Genomic DNA, 18,928 nt, shown 5'->3' on the forward strand with positions numbered 1-18,928 from the left:
AATTGGAAACATAATTATTTTTTTTATCTTTTTCTAGGCAATTCATTATTTGTGCCCACCGATAGTGGGTTTGATTCAGTTTGAAGCAGTTAGCCTAAAGTCCTCTCTTACCCCGTGTGCCGCTACGATACAGTAAACCATTACACTAAAATCATTCTACCAATAAATTTTCGTAATTTGAGCTAAAATTGGAAATGACAGCGAGAAATTTGTTTCCTAACTTAATGTAATAGATGAATCACTGATAGATACAAGAAAACGTAAGAAATGTCAAAAGCACGTGGCAGCACCAAGTATTGTTTGTTGACGTTGCCGTTTTGAGCGTGGCGGATGGGGGTGGCGGGCGGGGGCGGTGAGTAGCCACGTGGTGTTACCAAACACCGCTGTGGGTGGCGCGCGCCTCGCTGCCGGCGGACACCTGTTGACACCCCCTCACCCTCCCCCTATGACGGGGCTGTCAGGTGGCACTTGCGCCTACGAGGAATGAGAGCGGGAAATTTTGAATCAAGGGTTTTACTTGATTTTTAAAGTTTTTTGTAGCGTTTTTTGAATCTTTATATTTTGATTTTTTTATATGGTACCCAGGTAATAATTAAGTTAATATTATGTTATGAAAAAAATATTCTAAATAGTAACATTAATTTACTGTGTTTTTTTTAAGTTTTAAAATTATACTTATTTTTTATAAATAAATATAATTTTCCGTGAGTATTGTTTCTTCTTCTTTTATAAGTGAAGAAAGATTACATTTGATATATTACATAGTATAATATGAAGTCTATAAAGTTAGATGAACGTTTTTAACTACGCGTTCAATTCAAAATTTTCGCGCCAAACGTGTTTCCCCCGCTCCGGCCGCCAACACCCCCGACCGCTGACGAGATCACATGTGCAGGCTCTGGGCGGGGATGTCCATCTGCACGTACCTATCCGCGCTGTCTTCCGAAGCGCAGCGGGGGGAGGGAAGTCTATCTCATCACCAACTGAGCGTCAGCAGCGGGCTTGTCTATGAAGTAGCTATTACCCAATACTAATTTAAAAGCAGTTTCTTCTTCAGCCGCATCGTTATCGAAAAGGTTGAACGAGCCCGAACCCGAGCCTGGAAGACTTGGATCCCTAAATGACCATAATGCGGCTAATTATAGCCATCCTCCAGGTGAGCGAGCGGCAGGCTCGCAAGCAGCGTAACGTATGTAAATAGGTCCCGCCCCTAAGGGGGTGTGCCCACACGCGGAGTAGGGTGGCACCCGCGACAAAACTGGGTGGCTGGAGGGGTGGGAAAATGACGAAAATGAATCAATACTCTAGCCGGGGGTCGCCCGGGTCACGCAGGCGCATTTTCCCCGAGCGGAAATTAGAATGTGCCTTAACCGAATACCGCGGAGAACTCCGACCCATATTCTGAGCTCCGCTCGGCGCGCCCGCCGGTCCCGCGCGGCGCAGGTTGCGGAACCGACGGCCGCCGCGCTTTCCCGAGTGAGCGGGATAGCGGCGCGACGTTAGTCACGAGCGGGTGCGGACGGTTAGCAGCATGGCCCCCCCGCGCACCCCCGCGCTCTTCCTCCGGGGGGCGGCACTGCGGAGGGCGCCTCCGATTTGGTACTAGCAGCTCCATAACATTTACGGATCTTCGCCGAGTCGGACGCGTCAGCACCCGAGCCTTGTTCGCTGGCCGGAAATTTTCGATACCTTGTTTCGCCTTCGAATGCCGGAAGATTGTGGTGGTTGTTGCTGGTGGCGGTGAGATGCGGTGAAGCAGCATGGGGACTGCGGCCCGCGTGGCCGCCTTGCTGGCGTTCAGCCTGGCGTTGCTCCCGGGGCCCTTGGCGCTCGCGGGGTGAGTACCCTTTTACCATCACCACGCCCGACCATCCTCACTCACACCCACCACTCATCCACGCCTCCACGACTTATCTACCACTCAAACATCACCTTCCGATAGCTTGCAACTACCACAACACTGGGATGCCTTTAATAAAAGTTTATGAAGTTTTCCCAACTAAACACGATGCGCCAACTCCCGCCACCGTGATACATACGCCCATCGCGGGAAATCCCCTCCCCTCCTGCCCTCTGCCATCCTGCTTCCAGCACCTTTTGCCTACTATTTGTTCTTTCAGTGTTTTTAGCCAATGATTATTTACGTAATAACAATTTAAAAGGAAAAAAAATCAAATAATATTGATGGTGACTGAATTTGTGTTTTCGTATTAAAAAATCAATATTTTTTTATTAATAAAAAATTAATAATTTGTAAATTATGAAACCGGTTTCAAAATAAAAAGGTTTTTTTCCAAAAGTGATTACGGACCAAAACGTTCATGTTTATTATGCAATTATTTTTAAGATATATTATAACCTATCACAATTTTAAAAAAGTGTTGAAAAATTAATAAAACACATTTTTTAATTAACCAAATCACAGATAAAAATCTTCTTTCTGAAACATCGGGTTTGGATACCAAATCTCCGGCGTTAAAGTCCCCGTCAACACTACCGTTATCGGCAGAAGTTACCGCCTGCCTATCTAACCACTTACCATCATCAAATCCATGGCTCCTGTTTCAATATTTATGTTTATTTATAAAACAATGAAACCATCTTTCTCTTACACCAAACAAAATAATATCATCCTACTCACATTTCGCGTAACATTGCTGTTGTTTCCATAATTTTTGCAGTTTATATAAACTTATTAGCAATGTAATATTATTCATTAGTAACTATCAATTATTAACTTATCGCATCTAGAGTAATAATTGTTTATCACAAGGTAGTCAGGGGATGCACTGATTGGTGACATTGCTTACCATTTATTAAATTATGTTTTTTTTAATAGTAACATTGGTTTTTGCTAGGCTTAATAACAAAATAAAAAAATCTCGTAATAAACAACAATGCCAAATACAAGGGCCATAATAATAATGCAAAAATTAAGGAAGTTTTCGAAATCAGAGAATTGACAGTTTTATATTTTATCTAACTGTCAACATAACAGCAATATAAGAACCATTATATGTTTTGAGTAATACGCAATGAAATATTCGAAATATAGTATCGTCACCATAGATTGTCATATAACTGATATAAAATAGTTTTTTCTGAAGTGAAATTTTTCACTGAATATAAACTGATCCTATGTTTTGTAAACAATACAATAATTCATACCTACCTATGTAAGAATATTACCCATGTTAATAACAACAAATAATAACATTAAATTGGGACCTTAACTACACCAAACAAATCAATGTCCACTGACATAATAACATCATCCCAAATGACATTTGTGAAAACATCTTCAATAATATACTACTGTTATGTTACTAGAATTTTTTTCAGATATTCTTAAAACTATTTAGATACTTTTTAAAATAAAAGTAATACTTTTATGAAAAGCATTATCTTATTTTACATTACCAAAGGAACGGCGTGTTTTAAATAAACTTTAGATAGTAAATAAACACAGAAACAAATAAAAAGAAATGAAACTTTCAAACCTTTATCAAAATTAATGTCACTACTTCTTGGGAAATTGCGAAGATTCGTCATTCTCTAGAAATTTAAAATTTCTTTTCATCGCGAATAAATATTTCTCAAGACATTATTGTTTCCGAGTATTAGAATCGGAAAACAATGTTTACAATACTACGAAGTTACATTAATTTTATTAAATCAGCAGCTTTTTAGTATTAAATCAAGATGGAACCATTTTAATAACGATGTGTGTATGTGTATTAAACTAACATGAGAAAACTTTTTTTTGCTAACTCAGACACTTATAGACTCCATTTTTTATTTCCATTTGGATTAAACAGTCAATCGATCAATTTTGCGATCCTTAAGCTGTATCTTTATATTGTGTACTGCCTTTTGCATTTAAACAGTTCTTTTAACCGCCAGAAACGGGGCGTTAGCTTCTATGAAGAAGGAAACTCGTGAAGAAACTGTAATCGTTTTTAAGACAAGAGAAGAAGTTGTTGTTCTAGCTTGCAATGAAATCGTTCACATTTTTCACTGAACCAAAAGAAAGAATACAAAGCACAAAATGAAATCAGAGACTTAAAAAGCAGTAAACACCATTTATCTACCAGACTTATCGTACAATGAACCATCAAGTTCTAGCTATGATGGGATGCATCTTTAACAGAGTTAAAAGTATGTTGTCTTTTGATCAGTAACTATTGTTTCCTTGTTGACCTTCTCATCGAATAATAATATAACTGCTTCTTCAGCTAGGTGTAAGCTAAACTTTTGCATAGCTGCTTTTCAAATACTTAAGTCTACATTTTTTTTAAATTTCAGTGTCTTCAAACAGCATAAATGTGGGCAATTTCTTTTACTGCCTGACACTAGAGCCATGGCTTGACATGCAGGATATCTCAATAAACAAGCAATCGTCTAGCAAAGCTTACTTTTTTTGTTGGCAGCTTTGTATTTTTTTGTTTGTTTGTTATTTTGAATTCAGAACTAAATAACGATATTTTCAGGGAACAGTTTCCTCTTGCCATCCGCCCGGCTTTGTGCACCTGGAGGCCTAGGTAAAACTTGACCGAAAGCTCTACTAAATCTCGATTATTATCCCGCACAATTGTTTTTGTAAATTTTTCACGATAAAACTTTGACAGGGCTTCAATTTCAAAAGCGGTTGATTGTTTTTTCTACGATTTCTCTGCAGCTTTGTATTTCACCATAAACAATAAAAAAAAATTAAACTTTTTACAAAGCGGCTTGTTGACTTGAGGTCACGTATTTTGCCTCAAATACGTCTTTCAACAGCAGTTCGTAAACATGATATCGACGTGCAAAAATAAGCATTTTCCTGTCTATTTTTTGGTCTAGTATAATAAAGGAATGACATATGACCTGTGTTTGAAGTTGGGGTGAACACAGAACCTTTTATCTTTGGATGCCGATGAGAGATTGCGTTCCAAATAGCCTGCTCTTTGCCTGTAAAATTATACAATATTGTAAAGAAATAAGTTTTTCTCTACTCCCGAACAATATTTATATATTATATTTAGATGTTTAAGAGATATTTTAAACGGAAAATTACTTAGAACCACATACTTCGCTTTCTGTCAATTAATTATACAATACGGCATTATAGGCTGGGGCGGTTTATATAAAAATCAAAAACAAACAATTTACATATCACAAAAACTAATAATAAAAACCATATTAAAAAAACCCTATTCAAATTCGTCCGAACTTTTATTCAAACAATTTAATGTCAGAAAATTAAGTGCATTATACTTCTAACATGCAACATTACAAATTTATAAAAACAATATTCAAAATAAAATTGAACCCTTTAAAAATAATAGAAATCTTAGACATACGTCAATCCTTCCTACTCTTAAATGTAAACAAACAATAGGACAGTTCAACCATGAATATCTCGGAGTTAAATTTTTTAACTCTACCAGAAAATTAGAAACATAAATGCAGATATAAACGAATTCAAAAGCTACCTTAAAAAGTATTCTGAACAGTTGAACTGAATCATATCAAAATATAAACCAATATAACAACACCCCCATCCACACAAGCCCTGCTTATTTATGGGGGTACATCAAATAATTATATTATATTATATTATGTAATTAATATCTGTACTATATTGTTTAGTGTAATTCGTGTATCTTTTTTAACTAATAAAAAAAAATTAAAAAATATATATATTACTATAAGAAAAACTTCTTCTTTGAATTTTGTGCTCTCTAATTTTTTTGAAAATATTTTTGTTTTTTCCAAGTGTCAATAACCTTGTAAACGCTCAAAGGGGCATTAATAATCAATAAATAAATAAAAATACGTGTCAGAGAGATAGAGGTTCTGCCAAATGAGCTAGAAGCAAAATGCATTAAGTCAGTGGCGACATGTTTTCCATTCACATCTATATGGAAGGCATTTCTAGTGTATTATCTATTCACTGGGTGTATGAGATCATACAACAGTGCAGACGGATATTTTTACACTTTCACCAGAAAAAGAAGAAATTTTTAACCCAGTTATTTGATATTTTACGTCCTCCACTAAAAATATACCCTAATGCAAGCTTGCAAGCAATTTTAACTCATAACAGTGCAACAGTACAAACATAATACTAGAATCTTGGAACACTCTAATGTGTGTGTGTAATCTATCTTCTGGAGCGAGGCTTCATAACATCTTATAAATATTGGCTGGATACAAACGTGCTGGCTCTTTCTGGTTATAAATATTGGTTGAAAGTTATATTCTTCAATTTAAAGATCTGAATGCATACATCTTGATCTGAAACTAACCTTTCCTCGTAGTAATATATTTTCTAATTTCGTACGATTCAAATCTTCCCTAAGTTTATTTCCTCTGCATATTGCAACATCAGCAATACTTTGTCTCTTAAATCCAAAATATTTATACTTGTGTTGACATCATCCGTCTCCACTGTTGTGTGATATAATATACCCCACTGAATAGATACTACACACTAAAAATGCCTTCCATATAGATTTTAATGGATAATAATGTTGCAACAACGACTTATTTATTATTTATTTACGCCTTATTGGGCTTTTAGAAGGAAATCGACACTCGATTACAATATGCAAGAGTAACAGGATAAATGAATATATACATGGTGTGGTACACATAATAAAACTATATAAAAACTTAATAATATAATTTGTATTGGATTTAAATAATAGGACCTGAAAGAGTAAACAATTCAAAGTATTATATAAAATATTTGTCCGGTCAGTGGGTAACTTGACATCGCGTTTGGGTATCACCCAGGCGTAGTGTGTTAAATTTGTCGGCTGGTTAAGTCCTCAATCACAACACTTGCAATATTTTCGGCTTACTGTGTTGGCACTAGGACATTTTCGAATATTGTTAGGTTATTCATAACCCGAGAATGTTTACTCTCTTTAAAAAAATATATATATATAGATGACATAATTTATAAATATATAGGGTAGACCACAGGTTCTCAAACTTATTTCAACCGCCGCACACTTTGAGATTAAAAAAATTTAGTAGATAGGGTGTGACTTAAATCTATTTCTGAGATCAAAAAATGCTTCTATGAAAGGACAAAAAACTAATATTTAGAAATACTTTTGGTAACATTAAAATGAGATTTTGATTTTTGAACTTATCTAATGTGAAGGATGAATCTGATGCATTTCAACGAGCTCGTTAATTTCAGGCTCGAATTCAATTTTTTTTTTAAATTTACTTGTCTGATATTGTGTATTGCCCTTTCAATTAAATTTCATAATAATGATGAAACAAAGTTAATATGTATTGTAAATGTATGGTTCCAAAAGCCAGACTTTTGGATTTCAAAACACGCCCTCTTTGCAATCATTGTATTATTCTTTACTTTCCGGTACATTTATCCTCATTTAATTTGATGAAAAATGTTGAATATTCCACAACGGGTTTTCACACTCATATGTTACATTCACAATTCCAATAAAATAAATTCTATCATTTGCTTCACATTACTTAATGTCTTTCTAAGCCTATTCAAATAATTTTCGCAGTAACTGACACTATGTATGTACTTAATGCTTTGAGTACGGTATTATAACCCGAGAAGGAGAAAATGCTGCCGCCATTGATCCAATTTGTAAAGCTCAGAAACTAATTATAAAGATTATTCCAAAACTAACGATCACAAACAGTTCGGATGAAATCTTTGCAAGAAGAATGTTTTGGACACTAAGCAACTTCGTGCTTAAAACATAATAGCATAAGTCTTCAAACACATTACTGCTTTTGACAATATCGAAACTCTTCGCGATGCTAAAACGAAATATCAAAACCTTTTACTTATTCCTGAAGTAACGTTTAGCCGAAAAAAAATCAAATACTTTGCAGCAAAGCTCTTCCACTGTACATTAGACAGAACTCAAATTACATTTAATATGAATGAGATAGCAAATCTTCGATCATCAACCTAAACAGAGCTAAAATCAAAGATTTTATTAATAACAATTTATAAGCATGCATTACCAACGGTTCCATATTAATTGTTTTTTTTACTTAAACTTAATACTGTGTTGTTTTATGTATTTTTCTTATCAACAACTGTAAACTTTTATAACTTATGTTAGAAGCTTTGCATTCTCTCAACACAGAAGTTCCTAGTGAGACAGGTACAACACGACATGTAATTAAATTATTAGCGATGAATACATTAATAAAATAAAAATACTTCTTTATGAAACTTAATCGGTTTTTGGTTGTAAGATTCTTATCAAATCAACGCCTAATTAGACCACTTCGGTACACTTCACCACGGTATCTTGACTGCTTTTGTGTAGTTGTGTAGACATGTGTATATTTTTCCCTAGGAGAATTCTTTTTGGTTTCTCTAATACCTGATTTGCTTACAATAAGTAGGTACTTAAATGATTTGCATCTAGTTTTTTGGGCCAATGGCTTTCAAATAAGATATTGTTGTGATCGTATGAACGTAATCGTAATATATATAGACCGGAATACTGATTACACTTCCCTTTTTCCTAACATCCTCGGATTTTGGCTGCATAAGTTAGGAAAAAATTAAGACGTAAAAAAAAATTTTTTTTTACTGCAATACCTAAATTTTAAAATGCTTTTCGAAACTTAAAAACAATGTTCGTTTGACTCAAGATTCAACCCTCCTGCCCAGGAACTGGAGTCGACAACTTTACCAACCTTGACAAATGCCGATCGGTTAGGACCAACATTTATTTCGTATACTAACTGATGTTATCACATCTAATTTTCCATCCGAAACTGTTTTTCGTCTTTTCAGAACTTCTATAAAATGTTGATATAACATTCTGTTTCATCAGTCTTCTTATATCAATCTTTGGACCTAGGTTCCCCTTAAATCTGTCTCCACTTACCGATCCAAAACTGTCAGTTCACATCTGTTATTATTTCACTATCTGGGATATGTATTACATGCAATTAATTTCTGCAACATCCAAATAAAATATTTTTATTTTTCGGAATAACTTTATTGAGTAAAACCTCAAATTGTAATATTTAAATATACCTACCACACAGTGATCAGTGACAGTGCTCTACCAACTGAGCCAGTTGGTAGAGCACTGTCTCAGCAACTGGCTCAGTTGGTAGAGCACTGTCCCGGAAAGACAAGGGTCCTGGGTTCGAGTCCCAGATGTGACCGTTTCCTTTTCTGATTTTTCTGTTTCAGATTTTCGTTTAGAAATCACTTATATTGTCTTCAATATTTAAATATTCCACATAAAACATTTACTTCAATGCTACACAAAAAATTTCGATAAAACTCACGCAAATAAATGAGTCAGATTTATTTTGTTTTTCCCCGTCTGTTGTTGTTTACAAAATAAAGACATTACTCATGTATACATTTATTTTTACATAATCGCTTTAGTCATAATTTTGTAAACATGTTGACGAGAAGTCTTAGAAGAAAAAAATAACGATGGTTTTAGCCGACGTAAACATAACATTAATTTTATTATGAATACATTATTTGTAGCAATTTAAATCGTATATCGACAAAACGTCTCAAGCATACATAACTTAACCATTCTGCTTTAAAGAATTTTTTTTCATTTTCATCACCTTACGACAACCAACGTGAGATCTTAATTAAACTGAAGCGTCCTTCAACGGAAACAATCTTTTCAACAAGCCTTCCATTGACATACTCAATGAGATCTTAAGTGACCAGCTCAAACACGAGGGGATCTATCGAAGCAAGTACGTGGCCCGTAGCTTCTTCGTATTACCGTACTTAACTGTTGACCCTTTAAAAGTCACAAGTAGACCTTACTGTTGAGCAACTACTTCTGATCTGAAGTCTTTAATACCTGAACTGTTCTTTGACTCGATTTACTAAAACGAACATTTTGTGTGATGGATTCCTTTTACTAACAAATGAATTGAGACGTGGAGAACATCTCAGAATTACCGGTGTTTCAATGGTAGATCTTCTCAACAAAACCGCTTTTAGGGACACGACCAAAGCGTGACCAGCACGTGTATAAAGTCAAAATTTGCTTTCCATTTTTTGCATTTCAACAGCTCGACTCTGGGATGACTAGTATTCTCTGTTTATCATTTCTTTCTAACCAAGATTGGTTCCTTGAAAACATCGAAAGTGTGATATCATATTTGAATGTCGTTGTAATGAAGGAGATTTGCAATCTTTGAATGTACTTTACTCAAACGTGACATATAAACATTTTCAATTTAGTTGTTTGAATTAAACTTTAAACTAATATAGTTCCAACGAGAAAATAATGAAAATACAGAAGTTTAAAAAGCTTTGAGATGGCATATATTTCTTTTTTACAAAAGAAAAAGACAAGTGCAGTACTATTTAGTAATGGTTGAATTGATTCGAAGCTCACCACATCGTATTCTATTTATTATAATTAACATTTTTCAACATTTATACGAAACTTTTTCATGTTTTAAATTATGCAGGAATTCAAAATTATTCAACATATACATAAAAAGCCCTACGGGCGTAAAATGAAAAAGAAATAAATAAAAACACACAAAATCGATAACAGCGATATAAAAATACATCGAAATTTGGTATGTTTTCGTTTATTTATTTATTTTAAATGGCTAATTGTAAAGCACATGTGATGATTTAAAAAAATTTTACATCTTCTTATTATTGTGTTTTATCTGAAAACCAGACTTTTTTTATTTATTCATTGAATGTTTAATTGAGTTTTTACAAACATAATACAAGACAACAGTTTACATAATGCAGACGTATTACATACCTATATTAATAAATAATATAATACTTTAATATGTACCTACAGTAAAAACTCATGTTACAAACATTATACATATGTAAATATCAATTTCTTTCACAAATAATTATTTAGGCTTTGATGTACGACGGAAAAGTTTTGAATATATTGAAAAGATCTGTATTATTTATTAAGATTTCGATGAAATCGTGCTGGTGGTAAGTGATATGAATAATTTGCTTATGGAAAGGTGGTTTTCCGTATTATAAGTTAATTTTTAAAGAATTTATTAAACGAACATGTATTCCACATTCCGACATCCGATCAAGCTAAAACTCAGCAGATATTGTCGATGACAATACATTAAATCAACTTTTAGTTTAAGTTTAGTAGGAAATCTGTCAATTCATTCGTTAAGGGCCTGCAGTCCCATTTTTAACAGATTTTTAATAATTTTTGTCATTTGTTTTTGGGGTGTCATACCGTATTGCGCTAACTCCTTCTTTAGCCAACGTTTCGGACAGCATTGCAGTATCCATCATCAGGGCAGATGTGTTATTTGAGGTTGTGGTGAAATGTGAGCTTAAAAAAATAACGATTAAGACATTTCACCACAACCTCAAATAACACATCTGCCCTGATGATGGACACTGCAATGCTGTCCGAAACGTTGGCTAAAGAAGGAGTTAGCGCAACACGGCATAACACCCCAAAAACAAATAGCAAAATTACTTTCGGCCGTGAAAATCTTAAATCATATTAGATTTTTAATAAATTTGGAATATTTTACATGGGTTAGTTTTCTCCGTGAGAAAGTACTCGAAAATCTATTTTCAGCCATTTAACTTATATATTTTAAAGTTTATATCTGTGTGCAACTATTGGAGCTCACCTAGTAGAACTAGCAAATCTCTCGTTCGACTTCTTTATATATCGAAGTCCATAACAGGCGATTTTTATAAAAATATAAATTAATATGTTCAGTTTCATTGCGGAAAAAAAATAATATGTAAAGATACAACCATCCTCTGGTAAGCGTGATGTAGTAAAACTGCGTAAATATCTAATACTTCAAACAATGAAAGTTTTAATATTAAATTCTTTAACCAATGGAAGTATTAATATTTAATGCTTCAACTAATGGGAGTCTTAATACATAATACTTCAACCAATGGAAGTATAAGAAATTATAAACGGGAAATATTAAAAATTATTATTATAAACCAATTCAACCAATGGAAGAATTTTATTGAACCTAAAATATTTTTTATAAAAATATTTAAAATCATTAACAAAAAAACTGCTTCCTCTAGTTTTACTTGGAAATCTCACAAATTATCCTACAATACTATATTTATCCTTCATAATATTTTTTCTCCTTTCCAAATACAACTATTCGTATGCATTTTAATTTCGTAATTATGTTTTAATTTGTAACCGTAGCCTTAATGTAACATAAATCCTTAATTAAGAATATGTTAATTATTTCACCAAATAATGCATTATTTTTTCGCAAATGTACACTCCTCTTCCATCCACAAGCAAATGATTTTAATGGGAGAGTAGTTTAAATAGAAAATAGTAGCTATGTAAAACCTGAATTATAATATTAGGTTCAATAGTTTTTTAATAATTAATATACCATCGACATGTTTCGAATTTTCATTAAAAATACAAATCGGAATTGAATTCAAATGTAAATAGTTGTTGTTTTGATTGATAAAATAATTTTACTGTTACTTTAAAAAGCCCACCGTATTAAATTTATTATGGGGTGGGTATTATTGGGTAAACATCACGTATGGCACGATGCACTTTTGGATGAAAGTGTTTATTTAGAGAGGATAACAAAGTTTATCATTCTGCCAAACTGAGGGTGTTTATTAAAAAAAATATTTCACCACGTTATACTGTATTGTTACAGTCGGTTTAAAAAAACTATAATTAAATGAGAAATTTTATAATAATTAAACAAAATAACTTAATAAATAAATCTACCAGCAAGAAACAAAGTTTTTGCTGTTTTTGTGATGCGTCTATTTTACAATGTATTTTAAATTTTTAAAAAAATTGTGTGATGTCGCCAAATCCCAATCGGGTAGGACCGACATTTATTTTGTATATACTGCAATAATACTTGTATACTTGTAACTGCTTTAATATCATCCGATTTCAAAGAAATGCGTTTGTTTATCTCCATAGATATTGCCAGTCCATTTGCTGAGTTTCATCTTAATCGGATGTCTGGAAATAAATTAGGACGGGGTTTTTCACGGAATTTTAAAAATATATGAGATTTAAAAGTTGATTTTCAAGTTCTGTGAAGTTTCTACTCAAGTTCTATTATTTTATTATTATCGGCCAAGGGCTTCTCAAGACTGAAATAATTACAGAAAATGAAACCCGTCTTTAATGTCCGCTTCCAAGATTCATTATCAAGATTAATATAAATTAAATTTGAAAAATAATATTTAACTAATAATTTCCCAATAATTTAATTTTAGTTATAATTTAATTATTAAAAGTGTAAAGGTAAATGAGTATACCTCACCCAACAAAAATGTTTTTCCGAATAAACCTTTCAAAGGGCTGTAAGTATTTGTCAAAACTTACAAATTGGCAGCGATAAGTCTTTTCATAAACTATTCATAATACTAGAATATTCTATTCGTGTATTCTCTATTCAGTGTACATTATGTGTACAGCACGGATATGTATACTGTACAGAGAACAAATAATCAGTTTATGTGTGACCTATAATATCGATTTAAAAGATTCTTATATCATCAGTTAACATTGCATTCGTTAAGTCCTAAATCGCTGACAGGCAAATAAAATGTATTATCTATTCAATGGCTCATTTATTTAGATATAAGTACAAATGTGAAATACCACCATTCAGAGTCAAAAACTGATTTGGTTTTAGACGTGTTCTGTGGTCAGATAAATATATACAAGTTCTTCCAAACCTTTTTCAACCTCGCAGCATGACGCAATTGGGGATACCATAGTCCCACTGTCTTCGGAAATTAAGAGCAGTTTGGACTATTTTTTGGAACCACATATTATATAAAAAAATAACTAAAGCATTTTCTGAAACTCGTGTAAAATGGATGACGATATTACTTATAGACCAATGCAATCTTCGTGTGCAGACTTTCGCGCTTTGATTCTATTACCGTAAGCACAATGTTTAGGAAGGAAGTTTATAAACATAATATAATCTGAATTCATTTCCTGGGGCATTGTTATGTTAACCTAAATAACATTGCCAAAATCAATTAATTTAATAAAAATCATCGTCAGATCCAAAAAAAATTAATCAACATAAATATTTAAAAAATCTTTTGTTATCCTACATGTATTCAAAATGACTGACTTTTGCATCTTTATATAATATAAATTTTTTGATAGATCTAATACACCTAAATTTTTAATGAGAGAACTAGGTATAATGCCATTAGCCGAAATAACGAATGGTAATATTTTTATAGTCTGGGAATGCCAAATTCTTTTTATCTCATTTCCAAAATCTGTGTTTTTTTTTTATTTTTTCAGAAACAGATTTTAGAATATTACAGGAATTTGGAATAGCGACATCAATGATATAAGTTATTTTTTTAATTTTGTCATGTAAAACTATATCGGGTCTATTATGACTAATCGTTCATATTAGTCAGCCGATCTGTGTAACTCATTTTTTTAAGGAATCATTTCAAGAGTGCTTTTCCGTTTAATTTATCTATCATATAACTTATTACTTAAACTTAGACTCAACTTGCTGACTAAAAACTAAGACATGTGTTTAAGATTAAAAAAATCGACTAGGAACATTAAAAAAAATCTCTCCGTACGGCCTGTGTAAGTAAATTTTTTCTTTACTTTTCGTGAAATCGATCAAAGTATCGGAAATCTCTCTTGAACAGATTTGGGTCAATTTTTGCACAACTTCATTTCTATCATAAGCCATGGAACTTTTTTATATTTATTTGAGAAATCCATAAGAAAAACGAGACAACGTGAATTGTTACATTTTTCTAAGAAGTATACAATATTTTAAAAAATCCTCATCATGCAGAATTTTCATTAGGAAATAAAATAATTGAAAAAAACTACGTCTTAGAACTTATCATTTTGCCAACAGAAAATATATTTTTAATGGAAAAAATAAATAAACAGCTAGAATTAACTGACAGTCCAATCTTAAAGTTGTTCCTTTTGTTCCTAAGTAGTCCCCACACTTCTCTTCTACCTACCCCTCCACCAGCATGTCTGTGATGCTCTCTTCTTCTTGCACTTGCTCTGTTTTGTCCTTATGTTTACCTTTTAATTGTCCGCTGTACTTAATTTAGTTTATATTTCCATTGTCTTGAAGAAGGTTGAGTTGGTCGACCTATATAACTCAAATAAAGTGGTTTAAATAAAGCAAAACAATCATTTATATAATGTCAAGCAACAAAGTATTTGCTTTCTTATTGATAATTGAAAAAAATGTATGTATAGGTACGTATATATCATAAATTAATTGACTGAGCACTTCGTCTGAAAAATTGTTTGTGTTCCGGGTCCGGTCAATACTGTTAAAATGGTAACCGTGATCTGGCACAAATGCTGTCAAATCAGAATGATCAACATTTCGCAAAATCTACTCTTCCCAGAACTACTAGTTCTTGACCTGTATAAATATGCAAACAAAAAACAATATAATAACTGTACCAATACGAACATTCGTTGTATATATCATTATTATATTGTCAAAACAATATAATAATTATAACAATCCAAACACTCGTTTTATAAATATATATAAAAATTAAAATAGCTTGTATTTTTTTTAATGAGAGGATATTTAAAACATAGTTTTGTTATGTTATTCAGAGATTAAAGGAATAATCTTACATTAGATTTGATCTGAATACTATTACAGTTATATGTCATAAAACATACCGCAGAAGCTTCTCAATGATCAACTTACAGGATAAAAGATCGTTAGGATGACTAAACTTAAATGACCAAATGGTTGTAGGCAAATATCGAAGCTTTTGACGAAAGGAACTAAAATGAGACAGTAAGAGACCAAAAGTATGAGGAGGGCGTTTCCTTGAGTCGTCCAGAATTCTTCTTCGATTTGAGCACCGATGATTATTTATTTATTTTAATTATGCACCCATTTTACAGACATGTCATATGTATATATATTATTAAGTGGAAATTTATTAAAAAAATAATATTTGTTACAGATATTATAAAATAGAACACACGCTAAAGACTAATAGACGCTAAAATTTATATTTTTTAGAAGAAAATTATTATAGCCTTCTTGTAACTAAACTCCATGCAATTGAACACATCCACTATTTCTAAAAAGTGCTGCCAATTATAATATATGAACGGGAATTAAATATGAATCATAATGTAAGTACCTAACTAAGAATGTCCCAGAACATAAGTTTTTATTGCGATACAAGTCGAAAACGACGACTACAGGAAGATTTGATTTTTTAATGTTTATTTTAAATTCAATAAAAAAATTAGTAACAGTGTAAGATTTGCCATATGTATCTAATACACGCCCTCTTACATTCTTTAAACTGAGAATAGCAATAACTTCAAGACTTTTGATAAAACAAAACAAAAAATTAAAAAAGTATAATACTCGTACTTGTATTTCGTCACTAATTTTATATTGGTCGGTATTTGATTTATATATTAATGAGTTCTATGATTTTGACTTTTTTCGAGAGAAAAGCTTTATTTTATTTTTTCTTCTTGAATAATGATTATGTCTTCCTTATGCAATGACCATTGCTTTACGGTAGGTAAAAATAAGCAACAGAAAACTATTTAGTCAAATTTCAAACTAAGTCGATTCAGCTAATAATCTGTTTGTTTATGTAAAACGTTCCACCCTCGTGAGATGGGTCGGCTGGTAATAAACTTCGAAGGAAGAAAAAAAAATCCGAATATGAATTAGATCTGCTGATTAGTGGTTGAAGGAAGCGTGGACACGCGATCAGAAATCTCTCGGCAATACCTGCCCGATATCCACAACACGATTTGTCTTTCACAGCCCAAACTGTCACGTGTGGCGAATCCGCTGAACGTGCCGTTATGCACGGAACTTTATTTATTTATTTATTTATTAATCTTAAGTTAGCTCACATCTTCGTGTGTGCTAATAGTTTTATAAACATATAAACATGTACATTGTTTGGCAAACATAATCTTTCTTTAAATATTTCACTAAAGTCACAAAAAAAAGAAACATTAATAATTGAGATAGACATATTTTCTTAATTCATTTTTGAACTTATTAATATTTTCTATCACAGCAATTTCCTTCGGGATTTTGTTATAGAGTTGAACTGGATTATAAAAGTACAAACTCACTGTAATTAAATTTTGTTTTTGATCGAATGAAATGTATGGATACTATCGTACTTCAAAGGAGGCTTTACGAACCATGAGCGATAAACTATTGGATGTTACATTATTAACAAGTCCAAGTCAATCTCACTGACTGATTTATTTAGCAGATAGAAAAAAACCATTGAAATTAGTGGTTGTAGTAGAACATACAGTAAATAAATGAATTGCGTTCAAAACAAATTAATTTTCTATCATTGAGTTAACAATAACTCCTCATCAAGTATTAAGTAGCGTTAATTGTTTTTTTGAAACCACTAAATATTATTCGCTTTCGTTTGCGTTGATGATGCGACTAAGTTTGCCTATATACCAGGAGTCATACAAATTTACTCGTACATGTATAATATGATTTGAGTTATTTTGTATATATGAATATTTTTCTCATACATCCAAATATATAAAAAAGTTTAAAAATCTATTCTTAACTGTAAGATATTCAAAGCTTTGTTGGTATTTATTTATTTACTAAATTAATTATAAATTTTTATTTTTAAACAAAGACAAACATTCCCAGCTTACTAATAACCATTTTTTTTAAATTTTCCTACTACCATCACAGTAAGCGGAAAATGTTCTTGTATTGTAATGAAGTACTTAGCCAGCCGAGGAATTGAACACAATTCGCATGGGTGGGACCTAAACGCGATATCCACTCAGCCACCGACCGGTCGAGTATGAGTATGCTATCGATCGAGTTTATTTCTATTTTTATATCTTATGTATTTTCTATTTTAGTTTTAGGTCGTTGTTATAATATTTTTAACTAAGCATCTTATTGTTTATGCGAATACCACAAAAAAGGTCCAACTGGTACGTGCTAAACGGAACCAGTGAGACTAGGACATCTCCAGTTGTTGAGGTATATTGTGAGGCTGAAGTTTATGATAAGAGGAACGAGATGGAGAGTGTAGGAAGGTGGGACAAGTACTTGGCTATTTATATCTTGCTATCAAACATGGCTATAACCATTTTAATTCTGAACTGTAGCATTTCGACAGAGCAACCAATCTGAAACATGTCACAAGTATATAAAATACATATTTTTTTATGAATTAAATGCGAAATAAATAAAACAATTTAACTAACTCAAATTGACTTGTTCGCGCTGGAAACTAACCCACGATCTCTGGATTTGTTTGTATATGAAAAAAATAATAAAATAAAATAATAAAAAATAATAATTTGTATATACCTTAAATTTTTCACGATAAAAAACAGTGATTTACAGCAAAAATGCATTATGAATATTAAGGATTGTCTTCATAGCGTTTATTTAACCATTTTAACCAATATCACAACATGCCGACACCCTATATTTAAAATCTTAGTTGAGCCGCTAGGCTACAATTACATAAATTAATTATGTAACCAAACAAGCATTACTTTAGTAAAAATGCTAAATGAAGGTTTTTTGGTTATTTGATTATGTGTACGCCTACTGGCCTAATATGAGATCTATCAACCACTAGGCCATCGACCACGTTTCAATCCTAAATAACAACTACAAAAAAAAAACATACGGATGTACTATACAGGTGCGTAAAATGTAAATCATTTTCGCGGTTTTTATTTAAACACCACTCTCAAATAATTTTATTTTCTAAATACAGTCAAATTCAAACGATGAGCAGAATGTACAGTATCAAGTTAATAATATTTCTTCTTACGCATATAATTTTCTCATCATTCTTCATCAAACGCTCTTAAATCTGTATAAAATCAAGATTGACAAAAGAATTCCAATAACCTCC

At 32.2% G+C, this 18,928-nt stretch overlaps 1 protein-coding gene across 2 annotated transcripts in view; it reads left to right on the forward strand.

Moving 5' to 3' along the window:
- Positions 1-1,631: 1,631 nt before the first annotated feature.
- The window catches only part of Rdl (Resistant to dieldrin), a 198,510-nt gene continuing 181,213 nt past the window's right edge, over positions 1,632-18,928 (forward strand). For both annotated transcript variants that reach the window (XM_089646115.1, XM_089646116.1), the window contains exon 1: positions 1,632-1,837. In XM_089646115.1, the coding sequence (XP_089502241.1) occupies positions 1,761-1,837 (77 nt within the window). In that variant the 5' untranslated portion in view covers positions 1,632-1,760. The remainder of the gene's footprint in view (positions 1,838-18,928) is intronic.

The sequence above is a fragment of the Hesperophylax consimilis genome, chromosome 23 (genome assembly GCF_061612785.1).
Source record: "Hesperophylax consimilis isolate HC1 chromosome 23, BYU_Hcon_1.0, whole genome shotgun sequence".
In the NCBI taxonomy this organism is placed as follows: Eukaryota; Metazoa; Arthropoda; class Insecta; order Trichoptera; family Limnephilidae; genus Hesperophylax; species Hesperophylax consimilis.